The sequence below is a fragment of the Pan paniscus genome, chromosome 17, assembly GCF_029289425.2.
Source record: "Pan paniscus chromosome 17, NHGRI_mPanPan1-v2.0_pri, whole genome shotgun sequence".
Taxonomy (NCBI): Eukaryota; Metazoa; Chordata; class Mammalia; order Primates; family Hominidae; genus Pan; species Pan paniscus.
Window position 1 is genome coordinate 39,194,513 of NC_073266.2, and position 18,662 is coordinate 39,213,174.

Below are 18,662 nucleotides of genomic sequence, written 5' to 3' on the forward strand. Positions count from 1 at the left end.
CTTAAAAGAATATACTGTTCTTGCCGGGCGTAGTGGCTCACACCTGTAATCCCAGCACTTTGGGAGGCCTAGACGGGCAGATCACCTGAGGTCAGGAGTTCGAGACCAGCCTGGCCAACATGGTGAAACCCCATCTCTACTAAAAGTACAAAAATTAGCCAGGCGTGGTGACAGGCACCTGTAATCTCAGCTACTCAGGAGGCTGAGGCAGGAGAAGCTTGAACCCGGGAGGCGGAGGTTGCATTGAGCCGGGATCGCATCCAGCCCGGGCGACAAGAGCGAGATTCCATCTCAAAACCAAAAACCAAAAAACAAAAAACTGTTCTTAAAGGAATCTCTTTAAGAATAAAAATATTTTAAATTTTCTATCAAATTCTATTTTCTGATAATCTATCACTGTAATCCCCAAGCCTCTTGATTTAAAAATTTCTACAGAGGTTTTAGAAATTACCTTATAATTCTGGAAAAATATGGCTCTAATGATAATTTAACTATGTTAGGAGTGACATATTTGGCAAATAAGTATTTTTCATGATCCTGTTACACAGGTTGCTAGATGAAATGATTTTTAAGATTTAAATGTAAAAATTAAAAGAACTAAGCTCTTCCCTCCCCTTTAAAAAACTTCTTTTCTCAAAAACTATTCTGTTAGGTAACAGAAATCCAGGACTGGAGTGCATCAAGCCCACATAGCGCAGCATATGTCCTCTGGGATAATGGTGCTAAGAACCTTTACAGAGTTGGCTTTGAGGGCATGGTAAGTAGTGAAGAGCCATAGCAGGTGAAAGAAAATGTTGGATGGGTGAATAGCTCTTACTGCTCTTTTATTATTTTTCCTTTGTCATCTCCCTTTGTCAGAACCTTTACGTTTTTACTATGTTTCTCTAAACTATTTAATAGTAAATATGATTTGCCTTTAGTTTAATGTTTGAGTACCTTACTATATATTGGTTGTGTAGAGGTGACCCATTTTCAGTGTAAGTCCAGGGGGTTTATTTACGAAAATCTATCAAAAAGATTGGGAATCATCTGTAAGACCATTCCTTGGCATGGATGGACCTGGAAGACGGTATTATAATGAGGTTTTGTGATATATTTGTATTCTGTGCTCTGGTAGCTTATATAAAAGTATAAATTACAACAAATATTAAAATTATTTTTTAGGAGATTCCTCTCCACCCCTTGGTATTTTTTAAAGTATAGTGTTGATAATTGAAAATGATTGACTTAGAAACACCTTGAATTACTTAAGTGTTTAGACAAATAATGGAGGTTTATTCAATGAGTTGTCCTATGTTTTTGTATTTCATGGACCATTGTTCAAGCGCTGATCTTGGCTGGGCACGGTGGCTCACGCCTGTAATCCCAGCACTTTGGGAGGCCCAGGTGGGTGGATCACTTGAAGTCAGGAGTTTGAGATCACACTGGCCAACATGGTGAAACCCTGTCTTTACTAAAATATAAAAATTAGCCGGGTTTGATGGCATGTGCCTGTAATTCCAGCTATTTGGGAGGCTGAGGCACGAGAATCACCTGAACCACGAGGGTGGGGGTGCAGAGCTTTCAATGAGCCGAGATCACGCCATTGTACTCCAGCCTAGGTAATGGAGTGAGACTGTATCTCAAAAAAAGTTGATCTTGCTATTTAATGTATAGAGTATAATAAATAAATGCCAAAATATTAATGCCTTTCACATCCTTTTCATTTTGAATACATTCCGTATTCAAAGAATTCTTTACATTTCCTTTTTTAAAATCAACTGTCTATGTTCTTGTTAGGAATGGAGGAAGTATCCCAGTGTCCCCTTAATTTATTTCCATTTATTTATTTATTTTTTATATTTATTTATTTATTTATTTTTTGAGACAGAGTCTCGCTGTGTCGCCCAGGCTGGAGTGCAGTGGCCTGAATGAATGGAGAAAGTATCCCAGTGTCCCCTTAATTTATTTCCATTTTATTTATTTATTTATTTTTTGAGACACAGTCTCGCTGTGTCGCCCAGGCTGGAGCGCAGTGGCCTGATCTTGGCTCACTGCTAGCTCCACCTCCCGGGTTCATGCCATTCTCCTGCCTCAGCCTTCCTAGTAGCTGGGACTGTAGGCGCCCACCACCACGCCCGGCTCATTTTTTGCATTTTTAGTAGAGACGCGATTTCACTGTGTTAGCCAGGATGGTCTTGATCTCCTGACCTCGTGATCCACCTGCCTCGGCCTCCCAAAGTGCTGGGATTACAGGCGCGAGCCACCACGCCTGGCCTTATTTATTTTTAGAGACAGGGTCTTGCTCTGTCACTCAAGCTGGAGTGCAGTGGTGCAATCATAGTTCACTGAAGTCCTGAACTCCTGGGCTCAAACAAACCTCCCACCTCAACCTCTGGAGTAGCTAGGACTGTAGGCGTGTGCCACCATGCCCAACTAATATTAAAAAATTTTTAGTAGAAATAGGGTCTTGCTATATTGTCCACACTGGTTTTGAACTCCTGAGTTCCAAGCGATCCCCCACCTTGGCCTTCCAAAATGCTGAGACTACTAGCATGAGCTACTACAGCTGACCAATTTATGCCACTTATATATTAAAAGCCAGCCATGTGAATTTAAACAAATACTTTAGTTGCCAATTTTTATTATTGTATATAGCAGTGATTATCAGCTTTTCATTTTCTTCATGCCTCTGCCTGTTTTTAAATTGTCAATTTTTTAGGATTCCAACTGATTGTTAATTTTCTTCAAATGAAGCCTGTGTGCTATATGTGCTCAGGTACTTAAATGAATGGTATTTATATAGATTGATGGCCGAGTATGTTGTTGTGCCATTATTTATTTAATGAGATCTCTTGATGGGTACCTGGGTTGGATTTTGTTTCCCCTACTGCTTCAAGCAGTGTGTCAGTAAGCATCCTTGTGTATATGCCTTTGTACATTACGGGTATATTTCCTTAGGGTAGATTCCTAGAAGTAAAATTGCTGGGGTAGAGTAGTATATTAAAACAATTTGACAGCCGGGAGGGGTGGCCCACACCTGTAATCCCAGCACCATGGGAGGCTAAAGCAGGTAGATCACTTGAGTCCAGGAGTTTGAGACCAACCTGGGCAATGTGGCAAAACCACGTCTCTACAAACAATAAAAAAAGTTAGCTGGGTATGGTGGTTTGCACCTGTAGTCGCAGTTACTTGAGAGGCTGAGGTGGAAGTGGAAGGATCACTTGAGCCCTAGGAGGTCGAGGCTGCAGTGAGCCGTGATTATGCACTCCAACCTGGGCAACAGAGAGAGAGACCCTGTCTCAAAAAAAAAAAAAAAAATCCCAAAAAACCAATTTGACACCTATGTCTCTTTGGCCAGGATTCAGTGACAGTAAAAGATGCTATAAAAGAGTTGGGTACTGTGTGAGTGTGCGTGTGTGTGCACATGCATGTGCATGCATGCAGGTGCACATGTGCATATGTATTAGAGGAGCTCCTTTCCTTGATAGGGTAAGATGTTCTAATCATCTACTATATACACCTGTACTATTAGGCACTTTTAAGTAAATCCACATCTAAATTTTCACAGTATACACAAGGTTCTTCCTCTAAGCCCACATTTTCTGTACTTTTAATTATACCACAGCTACCTCCCCCATTCAGATACTTAGTAATTTGTTTCCTTGTAAAAGATAAGTGGGAAGGAATGTTAGTTAACCAGGTTATGGCGAAGTAAGGACTAAAGTTGATGTAAGGCCGGGTGCAGTGGCTCACGCTTGTAATCCCAGCACTTTGGGAGGCTGAGGTGGGCAGGTCACTTGAGGTCAGGCGTTTGAGACCAGCCTGGCCAGCATGGTGAAACCTCGTAAAAATACAAATATTAGTTGGGTGTGGTGGCATATGCCTGTATTCCCAGCTACTGGGGAGGCAGAGGCAGGAGAATTGCTTGAACCCAGGAGGTGGAGGTTGCAGTGAGCCGAGATCTCGCCACTGCACTCCAGCCTGGGTGACAGAGCGAGACTCCATCTCAAAAAAAAAAAAAAATTGATGTAAATAGGAAAATTAGCTGGACAAGGAATCAAAAGACTGTATTTGGTTTTGTTATTTTTTACTTTGTATTGGCTATTAGTTTTGAATAATTTCCAGGTTTTGGTTTGTTTTTGGTAAAAGTATCTTTAAAATGGAATGTGCTGGCCCGGCGTGGTGGCTTATGCCAGTAATCCCAGCACTTTGGGAGGCTGAGGTGGGTGGATTACTTGAAACCAGGAGTTTGAGACCAGCCTGGCCAACGTGGTGAAACCCTGTCTGTACTAAAAATGCAAAAATTAGCCAGGCGTGGTGGTGCATGCCTGTAATACCCAGTTGCTCAGGTGACTGAGGCATGAGAATCGCTTGAACCCAGGAGGCGGAGGTTGCAGTGAGTCACTTTACTCCAGCCTGGGCAACAGAGCAAGACTCTGTCACACACACACACAAAAGAATGTGCTGTGCACATTTCCAATAATAGATATTTGTTGTCCTTTTTTAACATGTGTTTTTCAAACTATTATAATTATTTATTAACTATAAGCATTTTAGTCTAATGTAATAAGATTCAGACATTTTATTTTATTTATTTATTTTTTGAGACAGAGTCTCCTTGCTCTGTTGCCCGGGCTGGAGTGCAGTGGCGTGACCTCAGCTGACTGCAACCTCTGCCTCCCGGGTTCAAGCGATTCTCCTGCCTCCACCTCCTGAGCATCTGGGATTACAGGTGTCCAGCAGCACACACGGCTAATTTTTTTTTGTATTTTTCGTGGAGACGGGGTTTCACCATGTTGGCCAGGCTGGTTTTGAACTCCTGACTTCAAGTGATCCGCCCATCTTGGCCTCCCAAAGTCCTAGGATTACAGGCGTGAGCCAACGTGTCCAGCCAGATTCAGACATTCTAATTTTGAGCTTTAAAAGAATGCTGAAAGTAAATAAAATATGACCTATCTGAAGATCAGGTTTCTAGTTTTTACAAGTACTTTTGAAAGCAGTGTTTAGTGTGATTGTTGACCTAGACTGTTCTTGATTTCTGTTTTGGGTATGTTCTGAATGAATATTTTTGCCTGTTTCAGATATTGAGCCATATTTGAAGTTTCATGGGTGATTTTTCTGGTTTCTTTTCTTCTTAGTCTGATCTGAAATGTGTCCAGGATGCCAAGGGAGGTTCTTTCTACAGAGATCACTGCCCTGTGCTAGGTGAGTGAGAAGATTAGAGAGTATTACTAAATAATGGGTCAGAGTTTGTGGAATCAGTAAAATGCTTAAATTGGATGTTAGAAAAGTTAATTACCACTAAAGTTACTTAGAGAAAAAAATTTTTGGCTTTCCTTTGGTCTTAAAGTATTTTTTCTTTTATTATGCTTTATTTGGACTCAGAGTTGTCATGTCTTGAGAATTCATTGGCCATTTATGTCATAATATACATTTGAAACTTTTATGTTTTAACTGTAAATTATATTGTTGAAAAATTTTGCATTAGATTACAACAATTGTATGTTATACACTATTGAGAATAGGATTTGACACTTTTTGTGCTTAAAAATTCCTTAGAATTTTTGTCAAATTGTCTTCCTAAGTACAGCTCCAAGATTAAGATAATATATATAATTTCATGTATCATTAAAATAAAAAAAAGGGAACAAGAAAACCAAAACTACCTTCATTTTGTAGATTTATTGTTGCCTGGATGAACATTTACCACACTCTCCTGATCTTTATTCTCTGAATGGTTTTCTTTCTCATGTGAACTGTGTTTCTCCTTCCAAATCATTTGACTTGCCTTTGTCGCAAAAAATGCTGTTTTTTTTGCAGTATACCTTAAATTTTTTTTAAAAAAGGAGAATGCATAAAAAAATTTACGTTTTAAAATGAGCTCATCTATCTTGCTTTCACAAAACAAGCTTTCTTGTTTTGTGTTTTGCTTTCATAAGAAAAATGCAAAATCAACATGCATATTTTGGATCTCAGTATAGTGTTTCATGATCATGAATTCATCTCAGAACTAGCTTTTGAAAATAATCTAGGGAATAAGCTTTGACATATTTTAAAAAGCTCTTTAGGGCAAGAATCACAGGAACCATTTGTTAAAATAAGATAGTACTAAGCACGTAATGGAAAAAATAATTCAGGGCTTTCATTCATATTCTCTAGTTAGTTATTGTGGTTCTAATGCAGTGATAGTAAGTTATCCAGGCATAAAAGTGAGTATTTTCAACACCTGGAACTTTGTGTTCTGATACAAGGTTGAATAGTCTTTTATAGACTCTACTTTTACTCAGTCTTTGTTATAACTCATATTATTTCAATTTTTGAGTCTGTTTGACTTTTTTCTTTTTTTAAAAAAAGCTTTCTAGTTCTAAAATTTTATACTTATAGGGAATTCTCAAGACCTTTTTAAACTAGATGGTACCTGAAACTAAAATATCTACATGTTATTTAAAGACAATGCAGCTGCCTGTTGTTGTGAGGTTTTTTTCTCCCTTTATTCAATTGCCTCTGAAATTACAGGTGAGCAGAATGGCAACAGGAATCCTGGTGGATTGCAGATTGGTGACCTGGTAAATATAGATCTCGACCTCGAAATTGTACAGTCTTTGCAGCATGGTCATGGAGGATGGACTGATGGAATGTTTGAGACTTTAACTACAACTGGAACTGTTTGTGGCATTGATGAAGATCATGACATTGTAGTACAGTATCCAAGTGGCAATAGGTGGGTGATATCTCTCAATTTTTGACAATGACAAATAAAACTAATATAGAGAAAAGTCTTAGAGAAAGCAAATAAAGTGATACAACCAAATACTCATTAAAGCTAGCTTTTAGATGGTAAGTAAAAATCCAGAATATATATTGGTAAGGTGGAGAGAAACAAATGATAAGAATTACGTGTGTGTGTGTGTGTGTGTGCCTTGTGTGTGTATGTGAATTTATATGAGGATGTTTATGATACAGTGTTCTGTACACTATTTTTCCTTCAAGAGGAGAATACATTATATCACTATTAGGTCTGAGTACAGCTTAAAAGTTCTGTGTTCGTATTGGACTATATCAGTCTACCCTGAATAGGAAGGGTTTTACATTAAAACTCCTTTGGTGCATATCTCCAGGGTCATCTCTTATTTTTTGTTTTTATTGATACACAAGAGGTGTACATATTTTGGGATACATGTGATATTTTCATCCATGCATACAATGTGTAATGATCAAACAGGCAATTGGGGCAACCATCAGTATTAACATCACCCCTTCTTTACATTGGGAACATTCCAATTCCTCTCCCCAGCTGTTCTGAACTATACAAGTTGTTAACTATAGTCGCCCAACTGTACTATCAAACATTAGATTTTTTTCCCTGTATCTAGCTGTAGTCTTGTACGCATTTACCATCTCTCTCATCCCCCCCTTTCTCCTACTGTTCCCAGCCTCTGGTAACCACCAATCAACTTTCTATCTCCATGAGATCCACATTTTACATCTCCTCATATGAGTGAGAACATGTGGTATTTGTCTTTCTGTGTCTGGCTTATTTCACTTAACATAATGACCTCCAGTTCCATTCATGTTGCTGCAGATGACAGGATTTCATTCTTTTTATAGCTGAGTAATATTCCTTTGGGTATATGTACCTCCTATTCTATTCTATTTTTAGAAAAGGGGTCTCATTGTATTGCCCATCCAGGTCCTGAACTCCTGGTCTCAAGTGATGTTTCTCCCTTGGCCTCCCAAAGTGTTGGGATTACAGGAATGAGCCACCATACCCGGCCCACATTTTCTTTATCCTTTCAATCTATTTATGAACACTTAGGTTGATTTCATGTCTTGGCTGTTGTGGATAGTGCTGCAGTAAACATGGGAGTACAAATCTCTCTTTGACATACTGATATTCTTTCTTCTGGGTATATATACCCAGCAATGGGATTACTGGATCATATGGTAGTTCTGTTTTTAGTTTTTTGAGGAACCTCCCTACTGTTTCTCATAGTGGCTGTACTAATTTAAAGTCCCACCAACAGTCTACAGGTGTTCCCCTTTTCGTGTGTTCTTGTCAGCATCCAAAAAGCCATTTTCTTTTTTTCTCTTTTTAAAAATTTAAATTAAAAACTTTTTTTATAGTAGAGATAGGGTCTTGCCATATTGCCCAGGCTGGCGCTGAACCCCTGGCCTCAAGTGATCCTCCCACTTTGACCTCCCAAAGTGCTGGGGGCTTGAGCCACCTCGACTGGCCAATAAAAGCAACAGTAGTTTGAGAGGATTGATATTTGTTCTTTAAATGTTTGGTAGAATCTGGCATTGAAACCATCAGGCCCTGGGGCTTTTCTCTGATGGGAGATATTTTTATTACTTCTTTGATCTTGTTACTCATTATTGGTCTGTTCAAGTTATATATATATATATATATATATAATTATTATTATTATTTTTTGAGATGAGGTCTCCCTCTGTCACCCAGGCTGGAGTGGCACGATGTCAGCTCATTGCAACCTCCGTCTCCCAGGTTCAAATGATTCTCTTGCCTCAGCCTCCCAAGTAGCTGGGATTATGGGCATGTGCCACCACACCCAGCTAAATTTTGTATTTTTTAATAGAGATGGGGTTTCACCATGTTGGCCAGGCTGATCTTGAACCCCTGACCTCAAGTGATCCGCCCACCTTGGCCTCCCAAAGTGCTGAGATTACAGGTGAGCCACCGCCCCTGGCCAGGGTTGATACTTCTTCATGTCTCAATCTTGGTAGGTTGTTTATGTCCAATAATTTATCTATTTCTTCTAGATTTTTCAATTTGTTGGTATATAGATGTTCATGATATTCTGTCATGATCCTTTGCATTTCTGTGGTATCATTTATGTCCCCATTTTTGTTTCTGATTTTATTTGGGTCTTCTGGTTTTATCTTAGTTGGTCTACCTAAAGATTTGTTGATTTTGTTTATCTTTTGAAAAATCCAGCTTTTCATTTTGTTGATATTTTCTCTTTTTATTGTCTCAATTTCATTTATTTCTGCTGATCTTTATTACTTCTTCCTTCTACTATTGGATTTGCTTTGTTTTTGCTTTTCTAGTTCCTTGAGCTGTATTGTTAGGTTATTTGAAATCTTCCTACTTTTTAAATTATTATTATTATTTTTTTGAGACGAAGTTTCGCTCTTGTTGCCCAGGCTGGAGTGCAATGGCGCGATCTCAGCTCACTGCAACCTCTGCCTTCTGGGTTCAAACGGTTCTCCTGCCTCAGCCTTCCTGAGTAGCTGGGATTACAGTCATGTGCCACCACGCCCAGCTAATTTTGTATTTTTAGTAGAGATTGGGTTTCTCTCCATGTTGGTCAGGCTGGTCTTGAACTCCCGACCTCCCGTGATCCGCCCACCTTGGCCTCCCAAAGTACTGGGATTGTAGGCATGAACCACTGCGTCTGGCCTTAAATTATTGATTAGGTGTTTATTGCTATAGATATCCCTCTTACTACTGCTTTTTCTGTATTTCATGGATTTTGATATGTTGTGTTTCCATTTTCATTTGTTTGAAGAAATTTTTAAATTTCCTTCTTAATTTCTTTATTGACGCTTTCATTGTTCAGGATAATGTTTAATTTCTTTCTAGTGTTATTGCATTGTGGTCAGAAAAGATACTTTATACCATTTCAACTTTTTTGAATTTAGTGAGACTTGTTTTGTGGCCCAATATGTGGTCTCTTTTGGAGAATGTTCCTCGTGCTGATGAGAACAGTGTGTATTCTATGGCAGTTGGATGAAGTATTCTGTAAGTGTCAATTATGTATATTTGGTTTGGATTGTAGTTTAACTTTGATGTTTCTTTGTTGATTTTCTCTCTAGTTGATGATCTGTTCATTACTGAAAGTTAAATGTTGAAATGTCCCCTACTGTTAAAGATATTGCAGTATATCTTTCCCTTTAGATCTATTGATGTTTGTGTTTTATATTTGGTTGCTCCAGTGTTGAGTGCATATATAATTGTTATATCCTTTTGCTGAATTGACCACTTTATTATTATACAGTGACTTTTGTCTGTTTTTACAGTCTTTAACTTAAAGTCTATTTTATCTGATATAAAAGTATAACTATTCCTGCTCTTTTTTGGTTTCCATTTGTATGCAATATCTTTTTCCATCCCTTCACTTTCAGTCTGCATGTGTCTTTATAGGTGAAATGAATTTCTTGTAGGGAGCACAGGGTTGGGTCATTTAAACAATTTTCTTTTACCCATTCAGCCACTCTATGCCTTTTTTTTTTTTTCTTGAGATGGAATCTTACTCTGTCGCCCAGGCTGGAGTGCAGTGGGACGATATTGGCTCACTGCAACCTCCGCCTCCCGGGTTCAAGCAATTCTCCTGTCTCAGCCTTCCGAGTAGCTGGGACTACAGGTGCCCTCCACCAAGCCCAGCTAATTTTTGTATTTTTAGTAGAGATGGGGTTTCACCATATTAGTCAGGCTGGTCTCTAACTCCTGAGGGACCACGCCTCAGCCTCCCAAAGTACTGGGATTGCAGGTGTGAGCTGCCGTGCCCAGCCTCACTCTATGTTTTCTAGTTGGAGAATTAGTTCATTTACATTCATTGTTGTTATTGATAGGTAAAGATTTACTACTGCTATTTTTGTTACTTGTTATTTGGTTGTTTTGTAACTCGTCTCTTCCTTTTTTTTTCTTGCCCTCTTCCTTTGTGGTTAGGTGATTTTCTTTGATAGTACGTTTTAATGTGTTTTTTAAATAAATTTTATCATTTTTTGTTTTTGAGACAAGGTCTCACTCTGTCATTCAGGCTGAAGTGCAGTGACATGATCATAGCTCACTGAAGCCTTGAACTCCTGGCTTCAAGCAATCCTTCCACTTTAGCCTTCCAAGTGGCTGGAACTACAGGTGCACACCACCATGGTCATTAAAAAATTTTTTTGTAGAGATGGGGTCTTACGATGTTGCCCAGGCTGGTCTTGAACTCTTTGCCTCAGGCAATCCTCCTGCCTCAGCCTCCCACAATATTGGGGTTACAGGTGTGAGCCACTGCACCCAGCCTGTGTTGCTTTTTTTTTTTTTTTGATACAGAGTCTCGCTATGTCACCAGGCTGGAGTGCAGTGGTGTGATCTCGGCTCACTGTGACCTCCGACTCCCGGGTTCAGACAATTCTCCTGCCTCAGCCTCCCTCGTAGCTGGGACTACAGGCGCGTGCCACCACACCCAGCTAGTTTTTGTATTTTTAGTAGAGAGGGGGTTTCACCATGTTGGCCAGGCTGGTCTGGATCTCCTGACCTCGTAATCCGCCCTCCTCGGCCTCCCAAAGTTCTGGGATTACAGGTGTGAGCCACCGCGCCCAGCCCTGTGTTGCTTATTTTCAGTGTATCTACTATACGTTTTTTCTTCTTGGTTACCATGAAGCTTACAAAAAACATCTTATATGTGGACGGCAAGCCACCTAGTTGCCAAGGCAAGAGACCGAGGGCACAAGCTGTTCCAGTATAATAAAGAAAATATATAGAATAAGAATAGTTATAATAGTTATACTAGAAATGGAGTATAGATTTGATTATATATGAATATTATTAATCATTAATTTGTAGCATTACTCTTTATTCCAGTATTGTAATAATCTTTGTTCTACAATTGTAACCTAGGAAAGACCAGGCTATACAGATATAGGAGCTGAAGGGACATGGTGAGAAGTGACCAGAAGAGAAGAGTGTGAGCCCTCTGTCACGCCCGGACAGGGCCACTAGAGGGCTCGTTGGTCTAGTGGTAACGCCAGTGCCTGGGAAGGCACCCGTTACTTAGCAGACCGGGAAAGGGAGTCTCCCTTTCCCCGGAGGAGTTAGAGAAGACTCTGCTCCACCACCTCTTGTGGAAGATCTGACATCAGTCAGGCCCGCCCGCAGCCATCCGGAGGCCTAAACCTCTCCCCGTGATGGTGTGCTTCAGTGGTCACGTTGCTGGTCCACTTTCATGTTTCGCCCTGTACACCTGGCTCCGTCTTCTAGATAGCAGTAGTAGAATTAGTGAAAATATTAAAGCCATTGATCTCTCCGAAAAATGCGTAGAAGAAATAATGATGTAAGCTGTCCCCTCTCTCTTTCTGCCTCGGCTACCAAAATAGGCAAGGGCTCCCTGTCTGGTGGACACATGACTCGTGTGACCCGGTGGACATGTGACTTGTGTGACCTTACCTATCATTGGAGACGACTCACACTCCTTACCCTGCCCCCTTGCCTTGTATACAATAAATAACAGCGCGGCCAGGCATTTGGGGCCGCTACCGGTCTCCGCGTCTTGGTGGTAGTGGTACCCCAAGCCCAGCTGTCTTTTCTTCTATCTCTTTGTCTTGTGTTTTTATTTCTATGATCTCTCGTCTCCGCCCACGAAGGAACAAACCCACAGGCCCAGTAGGGCTGGACCCTATATTATAGATATAACAAGTTATTTTAAACAGGTGACGTCTTAACTTTGATTACAAAGAAAATCAAACAAAGGAAAACTAAAAGACTCTACACTTTTTAACTCCTCCACATTGTGACTTGTTGTCTCTGTGTACATCTTTTGATATGGCCTATCTCTTAACTGTTTGCCGTAGTTATTTTTTTGATAGGTTTGTCTTTTAGTCTTATGCTAGAGTTATGAGGTGATTACACGTAATTATAGTATTAGAGTATTCTGAATCTGTCTGTGTAATTACTTTTACCAGGGAATTTTGTATCTTCACATGTTTTCTTTCTGCATATTACTATCCTTTTCTTTTAGATTGATGAACTCCCTTTACTATTTCTTATAAGAAATGATGGTGATGAATTTCCTCAGCTTTTGTTCATCTGGGAAAGGTTTTATCTCCCCTCCATGTTTGAAGGAAAGTTTTGGTTGGTACAGTATTCTTAATTACCAGTTTTTTTCTTTTAGCATTTTGAATATGTCATCTTGCTCTCTCCTGTCCTGTATGGTTTCTGCTGAAAGGTCTGTTGCTAGATGAATTGGTGCTCTTTTATGTGTTATTTCCTTCTCTCCTATTGCTTATTTTTGGATCCTTACTTTGTCTTTGACCTTTGAGAGTTTGATTAGTATATGTCTTGGGGTAGTCTATTTGTTTTTCTGTTTTTTTTTTGAGACAGAGTCTCTCTCTGTCACCCAGGCTGGAGTGCAGTGGCACGATCTCGGCTCACTGCAAGCTCCGCCTCCTGGGTTCACACCATTCTCCTGCCTCAGCCTCCCGAGTAGCTGGGACTACAGGCGCCTGCCACGACACCTGGCTAATTTTTTTGTATTTTTAGTAGAGACGAGGTTTCACCATATTAGCGAAGATGGTCTCAATCTCCTGACCTTGTGATCCGCCTGCCTCGGCCTCCCAAAGTGCTGGGTTTACAGGCGTGAGCCACTGCGCCCAGCTCTATTTGGTTATTATTTGGATTTAATTTGTTTGGTGATTTCTGACCTTGCTGTACATTGATATTTATTTTTTTATAGTTTTTGCTTTTATCTTTCTCTAGATTTGGAAAGTTTTCTGTTATAATTTGAATAAGCTTCTTACCCCTTGCTCTTTCTTAACTCTCTCTTGAATGCCATTGACTCAGTTTTGCTTTTTTGAGGTTAGTCTCTATATCTTGTAGGCCTTCTCCATTCCTTTTCATTCTTTTTTCTCTTCTGTGTATTTTCAAATAGCTTATATCCAGTCCCACTGTTTTTATTTTTTTCCACTGCTTAATTTTGCTGTTGAGAGCCTCTGATGCATTTTTCATTTCAACAAATACATTTCTCAGTTCTAGGATTTTTGTTTGATTTTGAAAACATCATTTCCATCTCTGTTAAATTTCTCTGATAAATTTCTGAATTGGTTTTCTGTGTTATCTTAGAGTTCAACTGAGTTTCTTTAGAACTGCTATTTTGAATTCTTTAACTGAGAGCTTACATATTGCTGCCTTATTAGGGTTGGTCATTGGCACTTTGCTTTGTCCATTGGCTTCCTGTTTATTTTCTTATCTGCCTTATATGGCTTCGTATTGAAGGATCATTTTTTTTTTTTCCAGTTGTTGCTGTCTGCTTATTTTGGTCTTTCTAGGGCATACTTGCTTAGAAGTTCTTTGCAATTGCCTGTTGAATCCCCTAAATTATAGATTGCTGCCTCCTTTTCAGAGCTAAATGGTGCCTTAAGCCCAAGTTTGCCTTGGGTGTCACAAATGTTTGGAACTCTGTTCATCCTGAATTGAGCGGGAAGGAGTGGGGGTGGATCCCAAAAGTGGTACCTTGGCTATGTGGGAAGTCTGGTTAGGGATTTATGGCCAGAAGACCCATGGAATGTGTGCCTCCTGCAGTATAGTGCTGCTGAACAGCCACTCTGATTTGATGTCTCTCTTGGCTAAGATAAAGAGCAGAGTTTCAAGGGCCAGGTTTGCTAGTCCTGTCTCTTCTGTTTGACTGTAGCTACCCTTAGGGATTTTTCTTCCTACAGGTACTCATAAGGCTTCCTGTGGATTGAGGCAGGAATGATTTTCCTGCAAGGGAACCCAAGTTGGTAGGAAGCTGGCTCTCTGCCTTGATCTCACTTTTTCCAGTGTAGAGACTGTGATTCCTGGGGGAATTTTCTGTGCTTTGTGCCTGGTAGATAGGGGGAAGGATGTTGCAGATACAGAAATTTGTTTCTTTTATTATCTGCTTGGAGTTTTTCATGTCTCTGGCCCCAGGGATCATTTCAGCTTCAGACTTGAGTTCTGGGATATTGCTGGTGATAATCTTGGTGCTGGGTATTTTTTTTTTTTTTCGGTTTTCTGTTGGGGAGAGTGAAGCCAGATTGTTTCTACTCTGAGATTTTGGCGTTGCCACAGATATGTACACATATACTAATCCTTATCAGCGGTATAAAATTGCATGCACTTCCTCACTTATGTACCTTTTAACATACTACTCCCTTTAAGTAAAATGCCTGCTCCTCTTTTTCTGCCTTGTTACCTGGATTAATTCCTCTACATCCTATAAATACTGAGTTTATATGATTTGCGAACCTCCTCTCTCCTTTTACTCTCCATAGTATTATATATGCATATACTCTTCATCTATTTAGGTTTACTCTTACCTATTAAAATTCATTTGATTTCTAGATTGCAAGTTTCTTGGAGGCTAGGGATGTCTTTTTAATTTTGTTTGGGCCAAAACATATCTAATCCACTTTAGTATGTTTATAGTATTTTAAAGAAAAATCAATAAATTGAATAATTGTCTTACTGACATGTACATAAAGTAACTAATTCCCTGAGGTTCTTTGGGGAAGGGATATTATATAGAATAAGAAAAGTTAACATTAAGTTGCTTACCTAGGTATAGCATTAGGCCTGATTGTATTCAAATCTTACGAGCATACATGATCATATCAGTAGATGCAGGAAAAGTACTTGACAAAATCCAACACCCTTTCGTGATAAAAACACTAAACAAACTGGGACCAGAAGGGAACTTCTTTGGCTTGATAAAGGACATCTATGAAAAACCACAGCTAACATCATCCTTAATGATGAAAGACTGAATACTTACCCGGTAACATCAGAAACAAGACAAGAATGTCCACTTTATTACTTCTGTTCAACATTATACCAGAGGTTCTAGTCATAGCAACTAGGTAAGAAAAAGAAATAAAAGGAAGAAGTAAAAGAAAAAGAAGATGTGAAACTAACTTTGCTTACAGATGACCTGATACCATGTATAGAAAAACCCAAAGAATCCACAAAAGCTATTGTAGCTAATAAATGAGTTCAGCAAGATTGCAGGAACCAAGATTGATATAGGAACATCAGTTGTCTTTCTGTACACTAACAATGAACAATATGAAAATGAAATTAAAACAATTTCATTTATAATGGCATCAAAAAGAGTAAAATACTTAAGAATAAATTTAACCGAGGAGATGCAAGACTTGTACAGTGAAAACTACTGAACATTGTTGAAAGAAATTAAAGAAGACCTAAATAAATGACAAAACATTCCATGTTCTTAGATCAGGTTTAATATTGTTTAGATGGTATATTAGTTTCCTAGGGCTGCTATAACAAATTACCATAGACTGGGTGGCTTAACAGAGATTTATTCTTTCACAGTATCAGAGGCTAGAAGTCCAGAGTCTGGGTGTTGGCAAGATTGATTTGTTCTGGAGACTTTCAGGGAGAATCTGTTGTATGCCTTTCTCCCAGCTTCTGGTGGTTCCCAGCAATCTTTGTTCCTTGGCTTGTAGATGCATCACTCTATATTCTCTGCCACTGTCTTCACATGACCTTTTTCCCTGTGAGTCTGTGTTTCTTGGTGGGTGTTGGTACATGACTCTCTTATAAGGACACTAAACATTGAATTTAGGGCCTACCCTAATCCAGTATGACCTCACTTTAACTTGATTACATATGTAAAGTCCCTGTTTACAAATAAGGTAACATTAACAGATACCTGGATTAGGACTTCAGCATATTTTGGAAGGGGGCATAATTCAACCCACAATAGATGGCAGTATTTCCCAAACTAATCTTCCGATTAAGTGTAATCCCTATCAAAATCCTGGTACTTTTTTTTGCAGAAATTGACACACTGATATTAAAATTCCTGACCCGAGGTCAGGAGTTCGAGAACAGGCTGGCCAACGTAGCGAAACCCTGCCTCTACTAAAAATACAAAAATTAGCTGAGCGTTGTGGTGCATGCCTGTAATCCCAGCTACTTGGGAGACTGAGGCAGGAGAATTGCTTGAACCTGGGTAACAGAGTGAGACTCTGTATCAAAAAAAGAAAAAATAAAGCAAACAAAGAACAGTTTACTTGTGTGGTTACAGAAAGTTAGTAAACAGGCTTTTATATGCTAATAACCATTTGGACTAAGGAGAAGAGGATATAATATGCCAATATTGTAGAAACTTACTTGACAAGGGAACCTTTACTCTTGGAGTTCAGTGTGGAATTAGGGGAGGTGTTCTGTTATCAATTGTGGTACATCTATTTGATGGAATATTAAGTAGTCATTAAAACGATTATTTTGAAGATGATAGCAGCGTGGAAAATGCCTGTATAAAGACATCAGCATTCAAATTAGTTTGCTACAATGATTACAATTATGGTAAATATCCATGCATGGAAAATTAAAACTAGATAATATTTTTATCCATTAAATTGGCAATAGTGTGGGGAAATGGTACACTCATTGTACAGCAGTTTGGCTCTATTGGAATTGTAAACAAATGTATGCTTTGATCAGATAGTTCTTTTAAGAATCTCTACTGAAATACCGACCTCATGTGCACAAAGATGTATACGCAGGAATGGTCTTTACAGTACTGTACATATTGGTGACAATTTGGAAGCACTTTAAATGCTAGTCAATAGGAGAATAGTTAAGTACACTAGTGTATATCCAAGTGATGGAATACTCTGTAGCAGTTAAATTGAATTAAGGTCTATTCAATTTAGGTCTGTATTCTTAGACCTATTTAAGATAGGTCTGTATCTGTGACACTAAAAAATAAATCTTCCAAGATGCATTCTCTGAAAAAAAAGTCACAAAATATATGTATGTGTCTCTATGTCTGTGTATACATATATATGTATATAATATTCCCATTTATGGAAAACAACTAGATTATGAATGTCATTCAGTGTATTGATAGAATGTCTGTAAGGACACAGAGTAGAATATTAATAGTGGTTTCTAGTGGGATGGGAATGGTGATCCAGCGTGTTTGTGTGAAATGGAACTTTTACTTTACATGTTTCTGAAATGTTTGAATTTTTAACAATAATTGTATATTACTTTATAACAGTTTTGAAAACATGCAGGGGAGAATAGACAACGTATACCAAAGTATTTACACTTGTATTAAGGTGGTAAGATTATGGATGACTCTTTCCCCAAATTTGTATATTAAAATTATAAAAAGGAGGTGCTGGGGCGGTGGTTCATGCCTGTAATCCCAGCACTTTGGGAGGCTGAGGCAGGCAGATCACTTGAGCTCAGGAGTTCGAGACCAGCCAGGCTAACATGGTGAAATCCTGTCTCTACTAAAAATACAAAAATTAGCTGGGCACAGTGGCATGCGCCTGTAATCCCAGCTACTTGGGAGGCTGAGGCAGGAGAATCATGCAGTGAGCCGAGATCATGCCACTGCACTCCAGCCTGGGTGACAGAGCAAGACTCTGTCAAAAAAAAAAAAAAAAACAAAACAAAACAGAAAACAAACAATATATCAATATATATGTATTTGTGTATATATAAATAAACACAAATCATTCAGGATATAATTGCAAAGGATTGCCTTACTCTTTTGATCTTCACTGTTTAAGAATTTTGTATTAAAATTAAGCAAACCTACCCATTTTGAGGTTTAGCTTTGCTCTTGTAGGTGGACCTTCAATCCTGCTGTTCTCACTAAAGCGAACATTGTCCGAAGTGGAGATGCTGCTCAGGGTGCAGAAGGAGGCACCTCGCAGTTTCAAGTGGGTGATCTTGTACAAGTTTGTTATGACCTGGAACGAATTAAACTTCTACAAAGAGGACATGGAGAATGGGCTGAAGCGATGCTTCCAGTAAGTATGTTTAGAATAATTCTGGGCTAGAAATTACAATATACTTATGTCATTTTTAAAAGTAAATTAATGTAGAAATTAAATTGGCATAAAACTTCTTAGAATTGTACTCTCCATTTGCACCTAGACATACTCGTGCA

General features: G+C 39.0%; 1 protein-coding gene across 1 annotated transcript in view; it reads left to right on the forward strand.

Moving 5' to 3' along the window:
* Nucleotides 1-18,662, forward strand: part of MIB1 (MIB E3 ubiquitin protein ligase 1) — a 137,349-nt gene that overhangs the window by 39,181 nt on the left and 79,506 nt on the right. Inside the window, exons 4-7 of the mRNA XM_034943473.4 lie at nt 653-757; nt 5,121-5,187; nt 6,499-6,703; nt 18,339-18,522. Of these exons, the coding sequence (XP_034799364.1) occupies nt 653-757; nt 5,121-5,187; nt 6,499-6,703; nt 18,339-18,522 (561 nt within the window). The remainder of the gene's footprint in view (nt 1-652; nt 758-5,120; nt 5,188-6,498; nt 6,704-18,338; nt 18,523-18,662) is intronic.